This window comes from Drosophila willistoni, chromosome 3R (assembly GCF_018902025.1).
Source record: "Drosophila willistoni isolate 14030-0811.24 chromosome 3R, UCI_dwil_1.1, whole genome shotgun sequence".
NCBI classification, from domain to species: Eukaryota; Metazoa; Arthropoda; class Insecta; order Diptera; family Drosophilidae; genus Drosophila; species Drosophila willistoni.
In genome coordinates, this window is record NC_061086.1 from 29,966,619 (window position 1) to 29,984,907 (window position 18,289).

Consider the following 18,289-nt stretch of genomic DNA (forward strand, 5'->3'; position numbering starts at 1 on the left):
AAATTCATCTAGACATTTCAGACATAACAACAATACATATACATATACATGTAAGTACAATAAGTTAGTACAGATTTTGCTAATCGCAATGCATCATTTATCTATTATACATAGACGGGATCTCTATATAAGCCAACATTCAATGCGCTCTAAAATTTAACGTCTAAACGACAATTGCTTAAGTCTTTTAGTCTACATTTCTTGTTATCCAAGGGGGGGTTTTTGTTTTAAGGGGGAAGGGGGTTTTCTAAGTATTACATCCACCCAGAGATCGGGCTGCTCTCTGTGACAAATGAGCTCTACATACACATGCATGATTTACAATTAATTTCGATTAGAATTATATAGTGAAAGTTATTTTTGGGTGAGGGTAATATATAATCAGTTGCTTAGGTAGCTCGGTGTGTATGTGTGTGTGAGAGAGAGTATGTGTGTGTGTGTGTGTGTATGATTATAGTTGGTGAGTGTCTCAAGCTTAGCTTAGCTTTCTCAAAAGGCGGCAAGGTTCAGGTTATTAAGGTTTCTTTTTGCATTTCCCATTCATTTGATGGATCATTGTTTTGTTTGTTTTCTTTACACTTAATTTATATAAAATTATCATTACTATTTCATATATATATATTTTACTTGCTGTGTATGTGTGTGTGTGTTTGTGTTTGTGTCCAATTGATTTTGTAGTATAAGCTTTTGTTTATCTATTACCCGTATTTCTAGATTATTTCCTTTTAGTTTCTTAGCTTGCATTTGTTTGTGTGTTTTGTGTTTGTTTGTGGTAACAATTTTTGAAAACCTTTCAATACATATAAATAAATACATAGATACACATGTATGTATATACTAAATACCTTAATGTCTCGACTTTTATAGCTACATTTTTTATACTTAACATTCTATATACCTAAACTTACGTAGTTGTTGTAAGGTGTCCGTAGCGGCGTTCATTTCTCATTTCATTTGGCGTGTTTCCAGCGCTCAAAAATGGTTGAAAAATTTCAAATTAAAATTCGAAATTGAAATTAGAGCATAATGACAGTCGATGAGAATGAGAATGAGAATGTGTTTATGGGATGCCCTATGCCTGATTCGGATGAGTAATCGATGATTACTATTACTAGATATACAAACAAACTTGCATATATATATATATATATATATTGTATATATGTATATTTATGTGTGCATGCGTTTTTTTTCCTGGGTTGCTAACTTGTTTTTGTTTTTATGTTTCTTGTTGTTGTTGTTTTCGTCTGTTTTATAAACTTTTACAATCAGTACGGGTGGGTATGCTGTACTTATGCATAAATATATACATATGTATATAAATTTATGCTATTATATACTGACATTTTCGTTTTTTTTTCGGGGGTGTTTTAGGGGAAGGGAGGCATTGCCTATGTTTCGCTTTGGCTTTGGTTTGTTAAGACTATTTATTTAAATATATATTTTAAATACTCGTAATTTACCTGGTTTTCCTGTTTAAATTTTAACATCAGCTATCAAAATTCTATGCTTCAAATTTTACACAATTACATATATTAAATTTCTTTCATGTTTTGTTTTGTTTCGTTTTGTTTCTTTTTGTTTTTTTTTGTTTTGGCCGCGCCATATAAATATTTCAAAAATTGCACAAAATAATGGAGGGAGAAAATGGAAGTGGAGGTGGGGGGATTTGCTTCAAAAATTGATTCCAAATCACTAGAAAATGATGTCAAAACAATTTTCCAACAAAATTGCTTCTGTTTTTACATTTTTGTTGTACAAAATGGTTTCCAAAATATTTTAAAATGTTTGTGTGCATGTGTGTGTGTGTGTGTTTAGGTTGAAGCTTAATTTTATGTTGCCTACTTCTAAGCGCGCCATCAAAAATTTTCATTTTATTTTAACTGCAATTGCAATGGCTATGTGTGATATGTGAAATATGTGAATGTGACTGATAGACATGTACACACTCTTGTGAATACTCTTCAAAATTTCTATTTTCAAAATTTATTTAAAGTTTGTTCTTTAAAATTTGCAGTTCTTACGACTTGTTTCTTTGTGACTTTCGAGGGAAATCAATTTCAACTTATTAGATCAACATTTGGGATCCAAAGTCGACTAGCAAGAAACAAAGTAAAGCAAAAACAAAAATTCTTTATACTAGTAAGGAATTTGCCTTTAAAATGCAAAATAGCAAAAATTGCCATAATCAAAGTTCTTGAGTTCTGATATTTTAGTTAAATTTTTAAATATTGTTGATTGATGGAAAACATTATCTTTGGGATTTCCCCACTTTTTTCTATTTTATCTATTTTAGTTTGTTGCTTTTTTTTTGTTTAAATTGCGCTTTTGTGGAAAAAGTTTTTATTGCAGGAAACTTGTTACAAGGCAATAACAAAGATAATGTTGGAGACAAGAGTATGTACATACATATCGGCTAGCCTTAGTTAGTTTTCCATAAATATTCATTCTATGGCATTCACGTGCAGACACACTTACACACATATCCAGGCACAGACACAGACACAGATAGATGGGATACATACATAGATTGGGTTAGTTGTACAAATTGTAATGAAGATGAAGAGGGGCGGGAGGAGATTTCAGTTGTTTGTCGTAAGTTTAATGTGTTTAACTGCTCGAGATGTACCCCAAATTGGCACATTGAGAACAAAGATGTAGACGACGACGACGACGAATCGTTGCTTAAAAAGTGTATGGTGGGAGCGGCAGGGAGTGTGGACTTCATGGCGTATACTTAATGATGCTTTCACTTATTCACTATTTGCCCTTGTCCCACTCAAACCACTCAACATTTTGTATATCTAACAGAAACGGGAGTAGGAAGCACATAGAAATACTACCAAGCAATTGGTTTTTTGTTATTTTGTTTTTTTTTTTGGGTGGGTTGGTTTGACTACTTTCGAGTGTTTTTCCGATTTTAAAATATGAAATCGCCGCAGTCCATGGCATAGTCAAAGTCCTCGCCACCAATATCATCCACGCCTGACGAATGGAAATCAAAGCCACCGATATCGGTGTGATAGACGGCACCGCTACACGATGTATCGATCAGATTCGTGCAATGGGTGGTGGGCAGTGCGTGCAGAGTAAAGGTGTCCTCACACTGTGACCAGGTCAGACCGCCGCTCCAGACACCATTCGGCAATGTGGCCCAGCCCCAGCCGTGTCCCCAGGGCAGGGCACAAGCCAACGAGGCTTTCGAATCCGGTCTCTTGCTAAGTATGGCCACAGCCGCATCGCTCTTGATCAAGGGATTCTGATTGTAATTGTATAGGGTCCTTGGGGTTGTTAATGCCGTCGAAGTGCAACGATGATGGCGACTGCTGCTGTGTGCCGCTGCCTTTCGCTGCTTAACCTCCGATTGGGTGGCCGCTAAACCAAAAAAAAACCCCCCCAACACATATTACCAAGGTGCCATAAGACTACTCGTTATTCCATGTACTTACGTCTAATCCGGACCAATGGACGGCGAAGTACGTTCATTAATTGAGGCTTGTCCACCACAAGCTCGATTTGTGGTGGTGGTGGCAGCGTTTTGGTTATGGCATCAATCCAGTCGCTTACTTCCTGCTCGGACTTGGCCAACATCCAGTAGACCTTAGAGCGCTTACGTTGCGAACCCAAAGCAATCAATTGCGAGACATTAACTCCGGCTGGTAATGGAGGTCGTCGTGGTATTTGGCCCGTCCAGTGGGCAATGGCTAGCATTTCAGGCGCCTCCTTTACCAGAATTTTTCCTGATGGCGAGGAACGACCTGGCTCGGTAAACCAAGCCATGGTAGAGTCATCATAAAGCACCACCCATTCCTCTGCCCAGCGACTCCATAGCATTTGCTCTGTAATCGAAAAGTTCAAATTCTTAGATTCGAGATATTCTTAGTTGTTATGTATGCAAAGCAAAAAGTATTTCAAAAAGTCTCAAAAGTTTTCAATTCCTTTCCGTAACACAGTCAATGTCAAAAATCATTTATTCTTTTGTTGCTCTGTTTCTTATCCTTTAGTTGCCTACCCCAATAAGTATGCTATACTAATGTGGAAATCCACCTGCTGTTTCGTTGGTCCTTCAGTACAAATTTCGTCGCCCGTTAAAATCAAAAATGTACGTTCCCCGAAAAGTATGCTATGCGAAACTAATAATAAACAATTGTTAGTTTTTTCCTATTTAAAATATTTTAGCAAATTAAACGAAATATAAAAATTAAAGTCTACAATCGATCAATATGTAAAGTAAATGATAGACTCGTGATAATTCAAAATTTATGTGAATATTAAACATTTTTTTGCAAGAAACTTGTTTTGCATAAGTCTTATCTAACTTAAGTTGGATAGAATGAAATCCGTTTCGAAGCTAAGCAAAACGTAATACGAACAATTATATGACAATGACACATTCGCAGCCTTGGCCAAATCATGAGTAATTACACTTGAATGTGACCCCCAAAAGAAATCTGTAGCCACTTCCTATGGTTACCATGCCGAAGGACTGCTGTGTCATATCGTTAAGCTGCTACTGCTTAACCACTATAGCTGCTGGCTTTTGAGTCTGGGAGAGTGCAGTTGTACATATTTCTGCTGACTGGACAAATTGTCACAAGAATTTCCCCCCAATACCCCACCCGAATCGCCCCCCTTTTGTCAGTGTCCGTGTTCTGCATTTGCTAGTTAGCGTTGATAAGGGTACCTAAAGTATGTGTTCTCTATGTATGTATAGGTAAGTATGTGTTCGTTTGTTCAACCTTTTGTATGTTTACTGGTGGCAACCAGTGGCCTGTTGTCTCGACAACAAATCCAGAAACTTGGAATTTTTGTTAATAATTTTTTTGTACTTACTTTTGTAGCGCAGTAGGTAGCCACCTTTGATTTGCTTTCCGCCAGTGCCAGGACCACCAGAGCCTGTTGATGGGGGTAGCAAAAAAAAAACAAAAAACGAAAAGGATGATAAAAAAGGAAATGGGTTAAACTATGCAGGGACATTCGCAAAAGCTCATCTAATCCGCATCCGGTATGACACTGCCCACTGCCCACTGCCCAATGTCATACGAGTCCACTAATTGGAAAGGTATGGACAACGGTCTCGCCATTCCTCTGTAATCCGACTTAAAACTGAGATTACTGCCCACGCACTGAAGCTGCGAATAGCCAAACCAGGCCATCCCAAAAAACACGAACCCGAACCCAAACTCAGACCCAAAATCATCAAAATCCAAAACCAAACTGCAGACACACACGAATGCAAAATGCAAAATGGTGAGAGACATGAAATTCTAATATGCATTGCTCTCGGTTTGGGTATTTTGACAGCAGTATAAAAATTGTAGAACAGCAACTCAATTTGTCAGTAGCCCCCCACCCATCCCCCCGCATCCTCGCTACTCGTTTGCTCATGGAATATCGTGTGTGGCTCTCATTTCAAATTCATTACCGCCTGGCATCCCATTTATTTGGACGAGTGCTGAAGCTGATTAAAGGGCAGAGTGCATTCAGCAATACTGGACTAGGGCAGAGTGGGGGGGGGGGGGGGCGGGGTGGCGAATGTGGAAGAAGGGGAAAACGACACTGTGGTTGACTGAATTAATTATTTTAATAAAGATGCTAAGGATTTTCCAAGTCCAAATACATGCGTGTATGGACATGTACCTGAATCCAATCTAATATAATTAAATAGTCGATCCAACTAAATTACCTCTAATTGGAGTCATTAAAAGACTCATTAAAAATATATATAGAAGCCTGTAAGTATGTGCATGTGTGTGTGTGTATGTACCACATATTATTTTCAAATCTAAACATCCATATTTTATTCACATTATTAACGCAAATTATAACTGCACGTGGAATGCAAAATATTCAAATTAAATTTTCAAATCACAAGGCCAAACTATTGACAATTGCATTAAAACATTCGTTTTAAGTCTTTATGTAAAACCAAATACATACTAATCGCAGTTAAATTTAATCTATTTTGTCTCCATTCACTAGTTGGCTTTAAAGGAAACAGAGACATTCTACTGTAAAGACTCTTCTTTGTCCTTATTCAGAATATGTGCAAACTTAAGCTTGATTAATATGTATAGGTCATGTATATTCATTTTGAGGTGGGGAGGAACAAAGACGTTCGACACGTGCTCATACATTCTATACATTCTCTATTGTTACCATGACAATCACTGGCACACAATGTCTGGTTTAATTTAAAGGTAAGAACAATCTCTCATGCTTGCATATACAATGTACATCTAATTGCTGCAATCCAACAAAAGCCAGAAACGTGTGAAAAGCTACTTGAATTGAAATTTCAAATTCCCAATACCCAATTGATTTTGGAGATGGAGATAGGAGAGACAGAGGCTGGGAGAAAGGATGAACTGATTATGCTGTGAGTGGCCAGGCGACAATTTCATTTGGCCAACGTTGGCGATAAACTTATACAGCAATTGAAAAGTGCTCGAGGCGTTGGATGGACCGAAGATGGTAGATGAAGGGCGTCGAAAAAGGTTACTTTTTCAACATTCTTTCATACATACATATATATATTCATCCCCACAAATAGCCTGGTCTTTTTTGCTCTGCCCCCTTTTCGTTTCGAAACGAAAACGAAACGAATTGCAGACGAAAGCGATAGATTATACAGTAGCAATGTGTCGACAGCGAGACGATGACGTTGTGGATTATAGGAGAATGAGGTCGTCGAAGGATACTGCATTGCTTGTGTAAGACGCCGAGCGGACATTATGCATACATATATGTATGTATGTATGAGTTTGTGTCTGTGTGGGTGTGTATCTGTGTGCGCTGGCCACTTCAGTGCATACACTTACATTCACATGACAAAGCTGAAATCGCAAGTAGCTGCAACAGACAACATTCTCTGTCCAGAGCGAAGCCAAATACAAGGAGCAGACTGCACAGCGTAAGGATAAAATACACTTACAGAAAATCAACAAGGATAATCTATGAAAACTTGACAACTTTTTTTTTTGTTCCCACTTGATTTGAAGGTTTTAATTCTTATAAAATACTTAGAAATGTGAAATGGAATAAAGTGGCCCAAAAAAGTATGCAACAAAATAGTTAAGACATTTTTGAGTCTCCTCTGTGGGATTTTGCATAGTTTAGGAAGAGATTTTTGGAACATTTACATCCCTACTCAGTTGGGTATACTTTTTAAAGTTGCTATTAACATTTCAGACAAACAAGATAACAAAGTAATTTTCTTAAAATTCTATCAAGAAAAGGATAAAGTCGAAAGACGTGAATACTTTTGATAATAGAACAAAACCAAGACCTAAAACCAATTTTTCCATGTATATATAACCGACATATGTATGTCGTATGAATGTATATACAAAGAGTAGGGGTAACTTTTACATGATTTATGTATATATACATATACATGTGTATGTGTATATGTATATGTATGCACATGCCATGGCATCAACTGAGGAGACCTGAGAAGAACTGCAAGCTGAAACTTGTGACCTGACGAGAGGACTGGGAATCTTATTCTCCATGTTTTTGGCCTGTCAACGTTGTCGTTGCCTTTAATTCACTTTCGGTGAGACACACACACACACAGAGACAGACTGACTCGTCACCGTAGACCGTTTAATGAGTAGGATGTGGGCGATGTGTTGTCTCTACTTAATGATTTAATGCAATGTACGTGTGGTCTGGGGCTTCTGGATGTGGGGCGTGGCAAGAATAATGCAACCGCATTCAGAATTCCGCTTCATAAGTTGATCCCGGGGTATGGATGTTGATTGCAAGTGTATGAGTGTATGGGTGTGTGGGTGTGTGGGTGGTTGGGTGTTTGTTGGTAGCACATAACGAGCAGGTCAACATTGCGACCGCAATGACCAGAGAAAGCAAGAGAGAGGGAGAGAGAGCAGGAGATATGGAGAAAATGAAAAGTGAGAGTGGGGCAAAAAAGAGAGAGACAAAATGAGAGTGAGTGGGAGAGAGAGAGAGAGAGTGGGGCAGACTGATATATACTGGCGGCTGCTGCTGCGCCTGTGTGCGAATTCATTGAGAAAAATAGGCAAAGGCAAAAAACGAGTTCAAGGGTTTTCCGCCAAATGAGGACAAGCCGCCTGCGTTTTCTTGTGTTTTTTTTGTTGTTTTTTTTTGGGTGGATATTTTTCTTTTTTTTTTAGGGCTGTGGCTCTCGGCTCGGCACAGTTTTGCCTCATACTTACCCGAGGCCTGAGGCTGCTGCAATTGCATTTGGTGTGGATGCTGCATAAAGGAGAACTCCGTATCGTTGCTCCTGGACTTTACTTTGGTGCACATTGAGAACATTTTGTTGCGTGTGTGTGTTGGGTTTCTTAATTGGCGTTTAAATATATATTTATATATATGTTATGGCAGCTTTTTGGTTTTTTGTGACGTCGTCCTCAGTTCCAGTTAATGAAAGGAGAGTGATGTCAGCATCAGTTTTGCAGAGTATAAAGACGCCTTATCAATACATAAAACACTAAACGAGCACACACACACAGAGACACACACACACACATGCAGACACGCACTCACACACACAATGTTATTGGCACACGAGTGTTAACTGCTTTCGCTTTCCTTTTGGCCGCAAGAAATGTGTTTTTTTTTTTTTTGGTTGTTGATTTCTCTTTCCGCCAGCAACGCCTTTTTTTTTTGGGATGTTGTTGTGGATATGATGGATGCTTCAATCTTAATGAATCCTAGCAATGGAGATGGAGAAGTGAAACTTGTCTGTAAATGACATTGACGTGGTTAATTAGATTTCCAATTGTTCACGGCACTGGGGCCCATTCAGATGTGGGTAGGAGCCAAAATATCCATGTTCTGTCCGGCAGGCACATGGATTGCAATGCTTAATGTATAAATTAATGTGGCATGGGATGGGGATGGGGCCTGGCGCCTGCCACTCAATCACAGTTTTGGACAGTTGAATAATGAATCGAATTCGGTTACAGTTGGTTGTTGTTGTTGTCGTCGCTATCTCAATTAAAGTTTCGGATTTTCTGTTTTGCTGTTTCCTTTTCTTTTGTATTCTGTGTTTTTTTTTTTTTTTGGGTTTGTTGGTGGCTTGCTGCTCCTGCGGATGTGTGTGATTCTGTGGACTTTTGTGGATGAAATGGCAGCAATGGCAATTGTTATCCGTTGGCACACCTCTGCTTGGATAGACGGCCGAAACTCGACTGAAATATAAAATGATGGCAGCCGAAAGGATGCCGTAACTCGTAACTGGCATTCGTTTCACAGCCGAAGCTTCCAAAATGCCGAAAGCTTTTCGTTTAGGACTAGGACAACTTATTGGCGGCAGACACAGACGCTGGCTGGTGGGTGGTGGCGGGCGGCATTCACCTCCACTCCGCTCCGGCCACCGCTCCTGCTCTTGCTGCCCCGTTTTGGTGTCCTTCAATGTCCTGGCGGCAAACGAACCCGCCAACAGATGACAGGCAGCGACGACAACGTTTCTTACTTTCGTTTCGAGCTTTTCTTCTTTTTCTTTTTTTACAATCTCTCTCGTTTTTGTTATATTTTTTGTATCCCTAATGTTTGGGTCCTGGTTTTGGGTTGTCTTCAGTTTTGTGTCGTTTCACGACTCCCATTGTGAAACGATGACGGGGGAGGGGGGACGGACAGACAAGCTGCTGGCAACATCTGCTCAGCCCAGTGATAATCGGTTATAATGCCTTGTACCACTATTCAAATGGGCGGCAAGTAAATAAACAGTACTTAGTACACTTTGAACACTTGCCGAACTCAATTTTTTGGGTCGAACCGCAGCTGTCCTTAGAATGCCTTCTGACACACATATCTACATACATAAGATGGCTCAAGCAGAGATACCTAGTAAATATGACCTAAATTAAGAGATTTCTGCACGACTCGAAAGTGAATTAATTAACTTAATTTGATTCCAAGTAGACACTAAAAGTTCTCCAAGACTAAACTAGATGACAAAAACAGCAAAAAGCAAATTTCAAATGCTTTTAAAGTGCTTTATATACATGTGGACAAAAGAAAATCAAATCATGTTAGGCACAGTGGTGGTCAGGGGGTGAGCACATTTTGTGTTTTTTCAACTTTAATTCTGTTTTTACCGATTTCCAAGTAACTTAGTGATGGAATTTGCTCAGTATTTTGTTGGTTATAGTATTTAAATGATGATTCGTAAATTAAATGATCTCAGCTTTCCCAGTTTTTGGACCAACACTTATTATTAATTATATAATTATTTAAAAAATCTTAAATATTTTAGATGCATACAAGACTAATTAAGTCTTTAAAGAAGTTATAGATCTAAATCACCGAACATAAACTGTATACCACAACTTTTTAATTAAGCCAGCATACCATTAATTTCAAGTATACATTTTTGTATTTAAATTTTCGATCTTTTGGCCCGTCGACGTCAATAATTTATGTAAAAGTAATTTCTTTCTTGAATTGCGAATGAAAGTTTATTTAATTATCGGTCAAAAGATACACGTTTTATTAAAATCCCATATAAATTAGATAGTTCTATAAATATTTTATCTTTTCTTATTCCGCTTCCCTGAAATTTCGTATCAAAAAACAGATGAAAAATATATACATATTCAAATTTTCAGTGGGTTCAATTGATCCAATTGACTATAAAGACAGAGTTCAAACATATGTACATAAAAATCAATGAATTTTCGTAGACCTTAATTAGTTCACTCTTCGCTGTTCTCTTAAGCAAACGTGAAAATAAAAGCAATTTTAATTCTGGAATGAATTTTCAAAATATCCTTCCCATTAGGATGCTTTTTCAGCTCCTAGTGAGTCATCATCTTCATTAAAGACTGAACATGAAGTGAGTGAAGTAGTAAATTGAATGAAGTTATATAAATCTCATTGATAAATTTCGTTATACAATAAAGAACCCTACAATACAGAGGGAAATCTCTGTCCATCCAAATTTTAAAGGGCTAAACTTGCCTACATCTTTCGAATTTGGAACGAAAACAAGCAGAAAAGGAAAATATAGAATTTGAATGACGAGATTGAATTGCTTAGCAAATCAATTAAAGATTTACAAAAGGATTTTGGCAAAGATATGAGGGAAAGCATTTCCAAAAAATTGAAAGAATTACTTTATAGTATGAAATTATCAAATTAAATTCTCAAATATTATCCATTAAGAAACAATCGGAATAATCTGAAACTCATTTGGGGGGTCACACATAAATTACTACTTGGTCGCTGCCCATTCAAGGAAGTTTTTACGATATCTTTATACAGAAAAGAGAATATTCTTCTATTGTCCAATTAATTTTTGTTTTTGATTGTTTTATATTTTTACAGAATTTCCAAAATCACATCAAAGTATTATTTATTAAGATTTTAGACGCATTTCGCTCGTTGATTATTATAATTATCTATATAATTGGTCTCGAATTCTGCACACATTTCTTCATAGAAATGTTTCTCAGATATTGGTTGAGGGGAATAACTTTTAAAATAGTCATCATATTACTCTCATTAAATATTTTAAAGCATAGTTACCAAAATTGGGGTCTATTTGAATCACCACCATTAAAATTAACAAAATAACAAACAGATTATATACTTATCTACCTCGAGTTAAACCTCGACTTAGGTGGCGTTCTACTTGTTGAAGTTGACAGTTTTCGAAATCCACAATAATTGGATAGAGTGTGTATATTAACTGTGTGGCCTAGAAAGCAATTTTTGTGTATGCATTGTAAAGGGATTCATGTAGAGAGATCGTACAATAAACAAGCAGCACTATCAAAGCTTCACCTGAAAGCACTTAGCATCCGTCCACATCTCCCCCCAAGGATTGCCGCTTTCATTGCCCGGCATATCGTAGTCATCTGTCGGGTTCACATGGGTCGATGTTGATGTTGATGCTGATGTCGATGTCGATGTTGACGTTGGTTTAGTTTTCGTTCGTGCTTTTGCATGTAAAACCAACCTGAAATCACTTAATCAGTTTATGCAGCAAAAATGCTTTAGAAGGTGGCAGATGAGAGGTTTGTGGACGGGGTTGGTTAAAGGACGACAACAACAAAGGAGCACAAATGGTGCCTGCTGTTCCAGCTCACTCACTCTCACTCTCACTCTCTCTATTGAAACGTAATGCCTTTGTAAGTGGCATTAATTTGATGCCACTGCCATTGCTTTTGCTCGGTACTGGGTCCTGATTTTCTTTACTGCAATAATAAATCAATTTTAAGTTCATTTCTTATATGACAGAGAGTGTTGGGTTGAGTTAAGTTGTCGCGGTAGAGAGCTCCAAGGTCTGGGCGTTTTCACTTTCGGTTTCCAATTACAACACACACTCACACACACACACACACACACACACAACCACACACTCTCGCTCTCGCTCTGCAAAGCACACGCATATAAATTTGTCTGTATGTGCACATATGAGAATTTAAAGTGCGGCCTGGTTGTAGGGTTTCGTGTCCTAGTATTAGGACATCATCAGATAGATAGATAGATCCAGCCCACGCCCATACTCCTGACCGTGACACAATTCCGTCGGTTGGGCCAAATAGCAACAGCGTCCAGCATATTCTCACTTGTTGGGTACATAGCTGCGACCTGCTCTATATTTTCTTAAATCACAATCTGAGCAAAACAAAACCAACACAAAAAAAAAGCATCACCAAATATTTTCTCTCACCAAGGTAAGAGGATATTGGGGTCAACATATTGTATTTTTACTTTCAATTGATTTACTTTCACGGCTGCGATTATCAGGAGTTTTATTATCAATTTTTGTGATTTGATTTAAGGCTCTACCTTGTACAATACAATACAATACAATGATATATTACATTTTCTTTTTCCTTTTGGTGTGTGTCTTGTGTGTTCGTAAGTGTGTGTGTGGGTGTGTGTTGGGGGGTGGGGGGCATAACAACAGATTGCCTTATAGCCTTGTAAAAGTTTCCTTAACTTTACCCGCAGTTGGGTAATTAACATTTTGATGAACAAATTTATGCACCGTGAAAACGACTTGCAAAACTTTGTTAGCCGTTTTTTTTTCTGCTTCTTCTTTTTTCTAAAATGTGAAAATTATTAATACAAAGAAATGAAAAATGGAAACCTTAAAGAGTTAGGGGTGTAGCTAACACTGAGAAATATATGTATATATATATCCACCCAAATTAAGGGCGAACGTATTTCTTTCTCTTTTTGGAACAATTGTACACAATTGATATATATATATAAATGTGTATATACATATATCAATACATATATTGCATATATGCAATCTAAAGGCCATAATTACATACAAATATGTTGCTTAGTTTAATAAAAATTAGGTACATACATATACAGTTCATTACTATAACATGTTACAAATGGGTTTTTGTTTTGTTTTGTTTTGTTTTCTTTTTTATCTAAGGAAGATGTTGCATCTTCTATTCTTCTCTTTGATTCTTTTTCGTGCTGCAGCACGGCTCCAACTAACATTCGCTAAAAGCCAAAAATTATGCTACTGTGTTTTCTTTTTTCTTTTGATTTCTTTTGGTTGTTCAATCGCGTAATACTCAAAAAGTGTTTGGGGGGGAGGGAGGGGATATTTACCAACTAAATGAGAGGGTGAGTTCTTTTTTTTTTGGAGTTTCGTTTTTGCTAAGGACACAAAGTGCATAACATTTAAACGTTGTGTGGTTGACATAGTAAAAAAGAAGAACAGGAATAAAAATTAAAGAAAAATAAACAAAAAAAAAACGGGACGAAGAGAGTAAAATAAAAATAGATGACGAGTAATGTAAAATCGTGGTGGCTGCCACTTCCGGTTCCGTTTAGTTTTGCAAAGCGGCGCGCAGCAGGCTGTCCAATGTAAACTGAATGGTGCCACTGGCAGTTGCCTGTAAAACGGATGGCGGCTTGGGCAACGCCGGAAACTTGGTTGTGGGTGGTCCTGTCGCTTCGGTGATGTTGCTGGTGCTGCTGAGGCATTCCCTTCCAGTGGCCAGCAATGGCGTCGTCGGCGGCGCCTGTGATTTCTCTTGCTCCGGCACAGGCAACGATGCTGAACTTTTCTCTGATGGTGAGCAAACAGGCGGATGATCAGGACTTTGCTTGCCATTGGGCGGCAATTGGGCATTATTTTCCTCTTTGGATTCTGTAGATACATCCTGCTGCTTTTGTTGTTGTTCTTGTTGTTGTTGTTGTTGCTGCTGCTGCTGCTGCTGTTGTTGTTGTTGTTGCTGTGCAATCGCCGTATTCACCTTGTTCCACAGGTTGCTGATGACCGCCGTATCCTTGCCAGCTGCTGCCGTTCGCTTGGCAATCTTTTCAATAAAACTCTCCGGCTCCGTCACCACATTTGGCTGTTCACTTTCGGTGCGTGTGTGGGATGTGAGACGCGGTCGCATCTGGGGACGCTCGGCAGGCAGCTCTGGTAAGGTGCCGGATACGGCGCGTCCTTGACTTACGAGCTCTAGCATGATACGACGCGTAATGCCTTGTACCAGGGGTTTCTTTTCTTCGGTTATATAATCTTCCCATACCTTTGGCTTATTCTCATCGTTTGAGGGCACAACAGGACGACGGAGCTTAGCTCGCATGTTATCAACCGCTGGAGTCGCACTAGGCTGCTGCTGCTGCTGTTGTTGTTGTTGTTGTTGTGGTTGTTGTTGTTGTTGTGACCCAGAAGCATCTGCCTTGAAACTGGGAATGTCGTACACAAAGTCCTTGTTGACTGCCTTTACACGCCGGCGAATGGGTCGTTTCTCTGCCGCCTGTTCACCGGATTCGGGAGAGATTTGAGAACGCGACTTGCGACGCTTTTTGCTCGGTGTGGGCTCTACAGGTTCTGTATCAGGTTCTTCTTTGATTACAGCTTCTTCCAAACTGGGACTTGTCTCTGTTATAGTCTTGGAACGCTTCGTCCGCTTCTCGGAGGCTTTCGGTGTTGTTTTGCTCTCATTTGCCGCAGTTGCCGATGTTTCCTCTGCTTTAGCATTGCTTTGCCCATCCAAGAGCACAATATCGCCATCCACATCGTCACGTGAATACTCACACTCATGGGTGGACACATACTTCTCAGTGAGCATCTCACGATCTCCATCTATCTTATGGATAAAACCCAAATGATTGATGATATCATAGCGCCGAAATGCGCGATAATCGCACAAAGTGCATCCAAATCGACGGGCACGATAGTGGAACATGGATATGTGGCGACGTAAGTTGCCGAGGGCATTGAACTGCTTGTGACAGATCTTGCAACGGCAACGCATCTGTTTCTCTATGGGCACAGTTCGCTTCTTTTTGCCCTTAACTTTGCTGATGCTCTCCTCGGCAAGGGGTTCTGGATCTGGCTCCCGACCTTCGTCATCATCTTCGCTATTGGAGGCCTCACAACTGGCCGAGTCGCTCTCGTTCTGCAATTCCAACTTGTCTAGGGAAACGGTCTGCAGTCCAGCTGCAAAGGGTTCACTTTCTTCGGCAAGATCGGCAAACATTTTATTTACAGCATTTGAATCCGATTCGCCGGCTTGCTCCAGCGATTGGTCTAATTTTATGTTGTCCAGATCGAGAGTTGATTTAGCTGCATTAGCTTGATCAGATTCATCATTCTGATCAAGGGTTGAAGCATTGCTGCTATTCTGCTTTAGTTTCAATCCTTTTACATTGGGAGCTGGCTTGGCCAGAGCCTCCTGTTTAGCCCGACAGTTTAGTAAATGGGTGGACAAGGCAGCCCGTCGCTCGAATGATTTCTCACAGTAAATACACAGCGACATTATCTTCCGTTGTTCTCTGCCCTCATTTACCTGCTCTGGTACATGGCCCACCACATCATCTGATAACTGCAGACGCTTGAGCTCACGGCTTGGACCCTTGGGTTGTATGTCGCCCTGTTGGACACGACGCTTTAGTATCGTATTACGCATCATTCGAATCCGCCGCGTGGGTTTCCTGTGAATAGAGGAAAATTTTAAAATTAACTGACATGGACAAAAGTGAGACGTAAATTGAAATGAGGGGTAAACAATTTCAAAATTAATCTTATTACAATCACAAATGAGTTGGATCAAGTATATACAAATAAAACTAAAGAAATTTGACTGATCTAAACACGAAATTTAGTTTGTTCCACAGAACCAACGACTAGAACTGATCAAGATTGAATTTATGCGGAAGATTCATTGGCTCTAAGAAAGTCTATTATTAACTTTAAAGGTATTTCGTAAACAAAAAGGTTACATTTTTATTAACCTATTAAGAGCTTTTGAAGATTTATCATAAAACTTAATTACTTAGTTTAGTTTTACGTACTTGTGATCCTTTGAAAGATGTCGTATTACGGCTGCTGCTTGCAGGAAAGTCAACGAACACGCTGGACACTGAAAAACGAAAGCCGATGACGAATGATGCTTCTGGATGTGCACCTCGAGAGTTTTGTGCGTCTGAAATGTGAGGTTGCCTAAAAATGGAAGAACATTCATTCATATCAATTTCCAGAGCCTACTCGGCAAAAGCATTTCATTCCCTTACAAATCTCACAGAATATGCTGGTCTCGGCGTCATCGCTAATTGACTGTTCTCCAGTTTCTCCCGAATCGCTGCCGCCGCTTCGACGTTCTACTTTATGGCTGGCATGATGACTCACAACGGCCTTGCCATCTGGTCCCACAACAGTGTCTTCGGGATTGAGCATGTGATGAACTTCATTGACCTCCGTCTTTATGCTATCATCGTGATCGACTTTGATGGTCTGATAGACAGCCTGGCTAGATGTGGGCACTGGCTCCAGCTGAAGAACTGTGGGCGATGAACGCATTGCTGTTGTAGCTTTCTCCCGCCGCAGGCGTTCAATCACACCGCTCAGATCACGTATGCCACCGCGCATCGGCCGTGCCTCACGGGGCACTGGTGAACAGCCAGTGCTGCGACTGCGGAGCATATACTCAATATCCTGTGTCGATGGGCCATTGCCCCCGGCTCCGCCTCCGCTTTGAATTATCATTGTGGAGTTATGATCCTAAAATAAATGGAAATTTATAATAATTAGAGATTTGCTGCATTTCATTGTGGTGTATTTCATGTTCTTTACTGATCCAAACTCACTGTGTATCCGCCATTCTGACTGGCTGAGCGGGCACTAATGCAGCAGAAGACGCGCTTGTGGCTGATGAAATTTGCCAAACTGCGAAACATATTCCGACACACATCGCATTCGTAGATAAGACTGCATTCTTGGCTGAGCAAACGTCGCACCTGGAATGGAAAAGATGGTATCACAACCACATAGTAAATCCACACATTCATGCTCATCCAGGTGAGCATTATAGTTTCGTTTAGTTTGTTTAAACAAATTTAGGAGTCTAGGAACCTAGCTTGGAAACCGCCATTCAGTGTCATAGATGCGTCACGTAGGCACACTTACACATCATCATGAACATCATGATACATATATCGATTCCTTACCTCATTAGTGCCATCCTCGTAGGCACGACGAGCCTCCTCGAATCCAGAGTAGGCCGTTGTTAGCGGACGCTGGAGCAAGCTAATATCGCTATTGTCAACATTATGCTTATCTGTCCTTGTCCCAGTGCTCTGCATCTGGTTTTGGTTCGTTATGGCGAGTTTGAAAGTATCCGAGTTGCAACGTGAGCTGCGTTTTTTCATCATGAGTTATTGTAGTTACTTTTGCTCGCCACCGGGGCGAATTTCTTTTAATTGAACAAAACACCTTTAATTTGCACTTTTTTTTGGTCCTGTTTTGGATCTTGGCTCCAATTTAAGAATTACAGATTGTTTGTCTTTCTATTGGACTCACGCCTACATCTTGCGATTTCATATTCCTATTCCCGGATACTTCCCCAATATTCATGGATAAGTGCACCCACTATTTTCGGATAAAGCGGCAATTAACGAGGAAAAAATGAAAAATACTTGAGTATTGCGCAGATACAACTTTAGTAGAATGCGGGGAAGAAAACACCTGGACAACGACTTCAAAATACTCTAAAGGGTCTATTAAATTAATTTATAAAATTAATTATTCATTCCTTTCCGAATTTTTGTTTTTCTTATTTTGTAGAAAATATTTGGTCACTCTAAAAAAGTATTTTCCTTCGTATGTACAATCAAATTAATTTTCATTAGCTATTTCACATTTCTTTAGCTATTCACAAAAACAAAAAATATAACACACAAATTTAAATAAAATGTTAGAAAGCCTGCTGACATGTAATGTGAAATCAATAAACGACTTTAAAAATCGCGGCAAACTTTTAATACTTGTTACGTTTATACGCTTGCGCATATTGCGATGTTTATGAAC

The 18,289-nt window shown here is 39.3% G+C and overlaps 2 protein-coding genes and 1 long non-coding RNA gene across 3 annotated transcripts; 1 reads left to right on the forward strand and 2 right to left on the reverse strand.

Annotated features, from left to right (window-relative positions):
* Positions 1–2,189: 2,189 nt before the first annotated feature.
* On the reverse strand, positions 2,190–9,163 carry LOC6649699. The gene is made up of 4 exons (XM_002071992.4): positions 8,199–9,163; positions 4,834–4,896; positions 3,450–3,839; positions 2,190–3,375 (listed from the first exon to the last, which is right to left on the reverse strand). The coding sequence occupies exons 1-4, from the start codon at positions 8,299–8,301 to the stop codon at positions 2,921–2,923; spliced, it is 1,011 nt and encodes a 336-aa protein (XP_002072028.1). The 5' UTR covers positions 8,302–9,163; the 3' UTR covers positions 2,190–2,920.
* Positions 5,989–6,753, forward strand: LOC124459695. Its single transcript, XR_006953734.1, has 3 exons — positions 5,989–6,200; positions 6,264–6,497; positions 6,554–6,753. It is a non-coding gene; the product is annotated as an uncharacterized LOC124459695 (long non-coding RNA).
* Positions 9,164–13,222: 4,059 nt separating the features above from the next.
* LOC6649700 (zinc finger protein 800) lies at positions 13,223–17,829 on the reverse strand. Its single transcript, XM_023179712.2, has 5 exons — positions 17,431–17,829; positions 17,071–17,220; positions 16,498–16,984; positions 16,279–16,426; positions 13,223–15,918 (listed from the first exon to the last, which is right to left on the reverse strand). Exons 1-5 carry the CDS (start codon positions 17,632–17,634, stop codon positions 13,797–13,799), a joined length of 3,111 nt encoding a protein of 1,036 aa, XP_023035480.1. The 5' UTR covers positions 17,635–17,829; the 3' UTR covers positions 13,223–13,796.
* Positions 17,830–18,289: the final 460 nt, after the last annotated feature.